Here is an 8,644-nt window from a genome sequence, read left to right on the forward strand (position 1 = left end):
GGTGAGATACCTTCAAGCTTGCTAAAACTTCAAAACTTGAGATACCTTGATCTCTCTTATAACCAACTACAAGGATCAGTTCTAGTAGAAATAGGCCAACTTGCCCATATTCAACATCTTGATTTCTCTGAAAACCAACTACAAGATTCTATTCCTTCAACTCTAGGAAACCTCTCTTCCTTACATTCCTTATATATTGGCAAACTCTCTAGTTTAGATTCACTAGAGAGTTATAATAATTTCTCTGGTGAAATTTCAAATTTACATTTTTCCAAACTCTCTAGTTTAGATTCACTAGACTTGAGTCATTCAAATTTTGTATTCCAATTTGATTTGGATTGGGTTCCTCCTTTTCAACTCACGGATCTTTCATTGGCCAATACAAATCCAGGCCCAAATTTTCCATCTTGGATATATACACAGAAGTCAGTGCAAGATCTCGACTTATCGAGCTCGGGAATTTCGTTGGTAGATAGAAAGAAGTTCTCGAGCCTTATAGAAAGAATATCCGGTGGACTTACTTTGTCAAACAATTTGATTGCTGAAGACATATCTAACCTAACACTAAATTGTTCCGGGTTAATGTTAGATCACAATAATTTCACAGGAGGACTCCCAAACATATTGTCATTGGTCTATGGAATTGATTTGTCTTACAACTCATTCTCAGGATCAATTCCACATAGTTGGAAGAACTTCAAAGAACTGACAATCTTGAACCTATGGATTAATAGGCTGTCTGGTGAAGTTCCAATGTACCTATTTGCATTGAAACAATTGGAAACCATGAACTTGGGAGAAAATGAATTTTCTGAAACCATACCAATCAAGATGTCACAATCCTTAACAGTGGTCATATTGAGAGCCAACCAATTTGACGGGAATATCCCACCACAACTATTTAATCTCTCTAATTTGTTTCACTTGGACCTTGCACATAACAAACTTTCAGGATCTTTGCCACATTGTGTCTGCAACTTGACTCAAATGGATACTAATCATGTGGAGTAGATCATACCACCATTGATTTATTTACCAAAGGTCAAGATTATGTGTATGATGTCAACCCGGATAGGAGAACTATTGACCTTTCAGCCAATAGCTTGTCTGAAGAAGTGCCATTGGAATTGTTTCGGCTTGTTCAAGTTCAAACCTTAAACTTATCTCATAATAACTTGAATGGAACAATACCAAGAGAGATTGGAGGCATGAAAATTATGGAATCTCTCGACCTCTCTAGTAATAAGTTTTATGGTGACATTCCTCGGAGCATGTCTCTCTTAACCTTTTTAGGTTATTTGAATTTATCTTACAACAATTTTGACGGAAAAATCCCAACTGGAACACAACTTCAAAGTTTTAATGCATCGAGTTACATTGGGAATCCTAAACTATGCGGAGCTCCTCTCAATAATTGTACCATGAAAGAAGAAAATCCTAAAACTGCAACACCATCTACAAAGAATGAAGATGATGACTCTATCAAAGAATCATTGTATCTAGGCATGGGATTTGGATTTGCAGCAGGTTTCTGGGGGATTTGTGGTTCTTTGTTTCTTATTAGAAAATGGAGGCATGCATACTTTCGGTTTGTTGATAGAGTGTGTGACAAGATCTATGTTACTTTGATCGTAAAGTTAAACGGGTTTAAAAGAAATTGAACTCCTGCTATAGTTAAGGTTAGTGGAACCTACTTCATAGTTTTATTGATCTGACTATAAAGTATTTGTTTTATTTTGTAATTCTATTTAAAACTTATATCCATTTCATTTGTTTCATTCTTTATCAGGTGATTATTAATGTGGAAGATTCTGCATTTTTATGCAAATCGTGGAAGATTACGAGTTGTATGAGATGAGATCATACATGACTGTACAGTTGTTGCTGCTCACTTCATCTTTCACTTGTTGTAATGTTTTCGTTCATTGAAAAACCTTTTATACAAGCCACGAAATGAATGCAGTCATGTCGTCAACTGTAGTGATTTTAGACAATCTTATAGATAGTTTTGAGGAGAAAGTAGATTACTTCATTCTATTATCTCTCTATATTTGTCTAATTATATAATAATTTGCCAAAGTATTACAGAAGAGGATAGATTTCATACTATACAGACTAAGTCTTACAAAACAGCACAAGTCTTTGGATGTTTCTCTCTATTTTATAACTTCTTTCATACTCCAATATTTCTACACATATAAGAACTTAGAATAGTAGCATCAGCAAACTTGGTACTCACAACAATCACATAGAAAGAACAAAGTCTCCAAGAACATAATTGTAACATTCAATTTGTGTAAAATTGAAAGATAAGAAAGGTCAATGCTTAATAGCAGATAAAAACACCATCAAATTTATCAACTGATAAGTTTGTTTGAATGCAATGTGTAAGTATAAATTTCATGTCACAAAACATGTTATATGATGTTTAAATTTTGAAGCCAAAAGCAAACAGGAAGCTCAAATGAAAGTTAATTATTTATTTGTTTTTAAACTGAAAGGAAAGGAATCGAAGACGCATAGGCCACTTCATCAAAGCTTGACTATAAGGATCTATGTCTTTATTTTTGGTTATGATGTTAAACAGAACATTTAGATAACAAGTTCATTCCTAGACAACTCAAAATCCAGGCTGAAGTTTCATCAATTTTGGTAAAGTTAAAATAGCCTCAGAATGAGCTCTTCTTCAACTGGAATGAATTTATGAAGAATTCAGAAACTTAAGTTTGTTTTTAGCCATACCATTAACCAACCAACGAAACTGAGAAAAAAAATGGGCCACTTCTTCAGGATTACACTATTTCCTTGTGTCTCACAATCGCAGAATTAATTCCCAATTTTCAGAGCTAAGTAAATGGGCCACTTTATGGATACTTCAAACCTTCTTTCATTCTTTTTTATCATTTTCTGAAACATTAAAATCAAGCTAACCTAAGCTATCAAACTTAGGATCATTTTCTAACACATTTATTCCAAAGAGTCATTAACTTTCACATATTGCTGACCTGAATGGCTTAAGTTTTCAAATTGAACTAAATCTCAGATTGTCTATATTCACTAACATGTGATATAAAACAAATAAATTATTATCTATTGTTGCATAGTTATAGCTTAGGGCTCCTTGTCTTAGGTTTCTATCTTGTGTAAATGGGTTCAGGGAAGGCCCTCTCCTACTCTTTTATTGCTTTTTCATGCCTTTATGAAAGAAAATATACCAAACATATACTCTGGTTGAATGGACTTAGAATGATATATACAATAATTCTGAAACTGAAGTAAATACTGTTATTTCTGCTAATAACTTGTTTGTAGAACTCCGCTTGAATTATTTTATCTTATTCAAGTTCAAACTTTGAACATATCTCATAATAATTTTGAGTGGAACAATACAGAACACAAACATCAAATTTTGAGTCAAACTCAACAATAACAATGTGGAAAAACATTTTGAAGCCTAAACTCTCAAGTCTAAATGTATACTAAATAATTAAAACTATGATTAAGTATGAGTCAAACTCAAGTTTTAGATCAAAGTTTTATGGCCTGAGCACAACCCCGCGGTTATTGCATTTGTTTATGTATTGTCCATAAGATATTTCCTCCACGAATGACTAACTGAGATGCACATTTTATCTCAAAGAAGACTAAAGTTTATGCATGTATCTTTGAGGTTTTCTAGCTGTCGTTTCAGTGCATGGAAATTTGCCTTCTGCAAGTCAGTTACAAAATTCAGAGTTTGCTATATCTCATCATTCAGTTGTACCACGATGAGTTTTGGTGAGCTTTCCTGTTATCAAATAATTATAACTTTGTTATTTCATTTAACTGGGAAGTTGATAAATGTTATATCAGATGTGACCGTTATATGCATCATTTTTCTCATATTGGTTTGTGTTGCAATGAGTCTACAAAGTTCCTTTGTTGTGATCATTTAAAGGAGAATGATTTTGTTGTTCATTTCATTTTGATAAAGCTTTACATCCAGAGATTTTTACGGCAACAAGAAAATAATTAAGCACTTTAGTCCAAAGCCTGACATAGTCTGCTATAGCGACATAGAAGCCAGTCGCTTCTATATTCAAATCTGTAGTGTGGTGTTTTTCTGTAGCGGCTATCGTACCCTCTTTATTAGCGGCCAAAATCATGGTTGGTACTTGATAGCGATGACATAATGCTTCAGAAATTTATATTATATTAGGATGTTTTCGGCATTATAGGTGAATAAAAGATCAGTTTCAATATCTACAAACTTAATCCAAGCCTTCAGATGCTTAAACTTTTTTTTTTGGGATATTTACTTATATGTTGTGTTTGTAATCCTTAAGGTTTTATTTTTATTTAATAATATTTCATGAACTTGATAGTCTTAATTATTTAATATGTATAAAATAGATTCCAAACAGCTCTCATCGTGGTTTTTGGAATCGGCCTCTACACATTGCTATTTGGGGATTATAACTACGCATCGTCTTTAACTATCACTCTATCTAAATACCAACATGCATTAGAGATGTTCAACCAAGTACTATAAAATTTGATGATTATATCTCTTTCACGTGTGTTACTTGTCAATTAACTGAATGTATTTCGTGTTTCATCCTATCTATGACTGGCAACTTTTTGCTCAGAGTGCTGTTCACACAAGGAAAACAGAATCTTGCACCTCAATGAAGCATCAGTAGATGGCAGTCAAAGTTGAGGATTGTCGATTACTTCCATTCGATTACACCAAGGATCCATCCCTAAACTATCCTGGTAATTAAAAAAAGTTAATCTTAAACTTTGTTGTATAGATTGCCAAGATACATCAGCAAGACTAAATAATAAAAACCACTGATGACGATGTTCCTTTATGGTTTGAAAGATACAGACTTTTTTCAAATTATGCTTTCGGAAATCCTTTCATTTATTCCAATTCTACTGGTAATTAGTTTGATTAGCTGCATTTAATCAATTGTAAATGGATATTGCAAGGCGTTGCAAGTCATTAACTATATATCACAACCACAATTTCGAATGTAATTAGCCACAATTTTTCTGGTGTATATTTGAATAACTTATAATAGTTTAGGCACTTCACTCCATTCATTAATTATCCACTAAACTCCATTAACAATTTTTTTTGAGGGGTCCATTAACAAAATATTTAAAAAAGTGTTAACAATTTAAAGTATTTTACAGATAGTTGTGATTGACATGATATATAACCCATGCTGATACAAATGGGATTCTGATTGCCATAGAAAAGAAATAGCTTCAAACAAAAAGCCTTTTTAAAATTAATGAAGACTTAAATTTAAAATTGGGTATTGCTAACGAGTGCCCTCATGATATTGGTTAAGGAAACTACAAATAGAAATTTTGTCTTGAAAATATAAAATGTTACTATTGATCAAGTAATGATTACACAAATTTTTCATGAAAACTTATTTATTTTGGATGTTTAAAATGGAGTTTTTTGGAGGGGAGGGGAGGGAAAGATAAATGAGTTAATGCAATTTTAATTACATTGACATAATTATCCTCATATTCATTTTTAAATGAAAAAAATCGTCCTTATTAAAAATTTAAGTGTTTTCAATATATTGATGATTATTACCCTTTTTTCTTAACGTGCCTATATCATCATTTTTTTTTTTTTTTTTTTTTAAGTAGAACCACATATTCTTCTTTTCTAATATTGTAATATCCCGCCTGTCAGCATCGGTATATTACCAGTCGATCGTGCTAGAGGAATTAAAATCATGGAAAGTAAGTTAATGGAAATATTTTATGACATGTCAGCTTTTTACGGGAAAAGCATCAGGGTCGTTTTAAACACGTTCAAGGTAAGGGGCAAAAAGGTAATTTCATGGGAAAAGATATTTATTTGGTTTTTGGGCAAAAATATCCCATTTCTTATCTTCTTTCTCTCTCTAAGTTGGGAAAACATTTCTCTCCCTTCTCTCTTCCCTTCTCTCACGCCCATCTCTTCCCTCTCCACCAAATCTTCCAAATCTTCTTTCTTCCATGGAAAGTGAATCAATCTTGTTCCCTCATGATCTCTTGTACAAGTAGAAGCTTGATTAGGGTTTGATTTCTCTTTTCCACCTCTCATGAAGTTCATCCCATCTCTTTTCCTCTTCACCAATCTTTCATGAAACTTCATCCTCTCATGGTAAGCTTCCAAACTTGTTTCTTTATGATCATTTAAGATTAAGGAAGTATGATTATGTTTGATTTCTTTTATTTCTCCTCTTGAAGAAGTGAATGGAAATCTAGGGTTTTGGAAGGAATCAAGAAGTTTGGGTTTATTGGTGTTGAGTGAGGGTTATGTTTGAAGCTTGAACTAGTATATGTTATGGATTTAACAAGATTAAGAAAGTAGCATGAGGTTGGAATAGATGATTACACTACTCTTTCTCACAAAGAGTTTCTCTTGAGTTTAAGGTTTGAATATGTGATTTGAGGGTGATGTTTGGAGCATGGTTTTGAGCATGAAAAGGTGTCTTAATTTGCAAGGAAGAACAACAAGTTTGAATGATTTGGGCAAAGGAGGCAAAGCTAGGGTTTTGGCATGTTTGGCTTGGCACATAGGGATGCTTCAAGAACTTATTTTAGGTGAGTTTCCATAGATAGTTTTCCCACCCCTTTGGGATTATGTTTATGCCATGTATGATTAGTATGACAATAATGAAAGTCTAGGGTTTTGTAAGATGTTAGTTGTCCCATTTTCTTGCTATGCAAACTAAGCATGTTTATACTTTCCAAATGAATGTTTTACAAGTATCTTACGATCAAATATGTTCCAATAAGCTTAGAGATACTTGGTTTGAGGTTTTTGGGTCAAAAATACCATTTTTAAGTGTTTTGGACTGTCACTACTCGCCACGGCGAGCTATTACTCGCCACTGCGAGCTAGAAGGCCGAACAGGGGGTCCTGCTTGCCTCCAACTCGCAGCTGCGAGTAGCTACTCGCCACGGCGAGCAAGCTTACTCGCGAGGCGAGTGGACAGTGAACAGTGCACTGTTTGCTCGTTTCGCATACTGTTGGCATGTCCCGGCTCAGGATTTCTTCAAGCAGTCTTTTATAAAAGTAAACCCTTCAAACCAAGGTCCTAAATGATGATCATTGTAAGCAAGATTTCTATGATAAAGAAGCAAGTAATAAGCATATTAGTAAGGCATGGCATACGAGAGAATCATGTCATGAATTGGGTAGCAAGTTATTCATTAGGCACGGGAAAACTAGAGCTTCGACATAGTTGTCGAGAACTAGCAAGTTAGCAAGATCCCTAGAATGCTAAGTTAGCATTTTGCACATGAGCAAGAATAAGTTAGCAAGCATGTTAATTTGTGGTTTGATTAGTTAATCTCACCACCATGATCAAGTACAAGCATGAGCAAGTATGACTTTACCATTAATCGGATCGATCAAGGTTCCGAGGTAAACATGTAAGCTTGAATAGGTTAATCCTACATGAATGACAAGTATTAAGTAGGTGGCATGTCTCTTGCAATCCATGAAGGTATGGATTCAAGGGGTTCTCATTATGAGAACGATTCAAGCCGTAAGGGACCCACATGTCACCGAAAACGCAAGACTAAGATTATAACCGCATGTCGGTGCTCGTGTATCTCGTTATCCACGTCAGGGGGATACGAGAGGTTCTCGACTGAAGGGGAACGGTTCAAGCCACAAGGGACCCGCACGACATCGAGGGAGTCTGATATACGTACATCGGTCATGTATGGGATTGCTCTCGGGGTTACTCCACCCGGGACTATCCGTAAAATGAACCAAGATAATTGTTTGTTCAACGCTAACATAATAATGAATGAACTTACGTACGACCATGCATGTTATGAATATGATTATGTTTATGCAAGAATGATTTCAAGTATGTCTAAGTTATGAACAAGAGCATTAGATGCTATAAGATAAGTGCAAGTCATGTATAGATCAAGTAATGAACATGGAACCGGTGACGATCTTAGGTTTCCCCTAATCGTTCGATTTAGACTCGTGTCATGATATGTTATGTTTAGGCCTTGATACGAAGAACGTATTCTTGGCAATGCGGTCCTAGTTTTCCCCCTCGGCCGCCATGACACGTATAGGAAGTGAAGCCTATAACAAGTAAGATAAGCCTGAGACGGGTCTAGCGTGCACTACCGTCTAGGAAGTATGACCACACACGTATAATCAACCGTCAGGTTGTATTGTAAACACGTGGTGACCGTAGGTTTCCCCTGAGGTTACCTATAGCATAGGATTTAGGGGAACTCACTGAGACATTATGTCTCATCCCAATCCTTATTTGTTTCAGATAAACAGGTTGGACGGCAAGCTAGTAGCCGAATGGACGTTTCAACAAGTGATCGTTCGTACTCGCAGCAGGATGATATGGATTTCAAGGACGTATTTAATATACTTTAGAGAAGATGAGTTGTATATCTTTGTACGAACGCATGTTGTTGTAAATAATATTCATTCAAAATTTTATTGTTGTATATTTTAATGTATCCAGTACTAAAAATAACGCATGCTAGACTTTCTAGATACGTCTGGTATGGGTGTTACATTAGAGCAGGTCGATTCAGACCGTGCCTTGGGTCATTAAATTATAACTAAGGGAGTGGGACCATTGGGTTCCAGGTAAAT

At 34.9% G+C, this 8,644-nt stretch overlaps 1 protein-coding gene across 1 annotated transcript; it reads left to right on the forward strand.

The window, feature by feature from the left end:
- The first annotated feature begins 582 nt into the window (after window positions 1–582).
- LOC146937890 (uncharacterized) lies at window positions 583–1,996 on the forward strand. Its single transcript, XM_085749549.1, has 3 exons — window positions 583–967; window positions 1,009–1,679; window positions 1,790–1,996. Exons 1-2 carry the CDS (start codon window positions 583–585, stop codon window positions 1,659–1,661), a joined length of 1,038 nt encoding a protein of 345 aa, XP_085605675.1. The 3' UTR covers window positions 1,662–1,679; window positions 1,790–1,996.
- The last annotated feature ends 6,648 nt before the right edge of the window (window positions 1,997–8,644 follow it).

The sequence above is a fragment of the Medicago sativa genome, chromosome 3, assembly GCF_051527215.1.
Source record: "Medicago sativa cultivar Bolivia chromosome 3, Bolivia_mono, whole genome shotgun sequence".
Classification (NCBI taxonomy): Eukaryota; Viridiplantae; Streptophyta; class Magnoliopsida; order Fabales; family Fabaceae; genus Medicago; species Medicago sativa.

Bases quoted from the DNA above. Each gene is read 5' to 3' on its own strand.
- LOC146937890 (XM_085749549.1), top strand. From the start codon at position 583: ATGTTAGATCACAATAATTTCACAGGAGGACTCCCAAACATATTGTCA. The intron at 968-1,008 runs GTGTCTGCAACT...AATCATGTGGAG, and splicing joins TTCAGGATCTTTGCCACATT to TAGATCATACCACCATTGAT.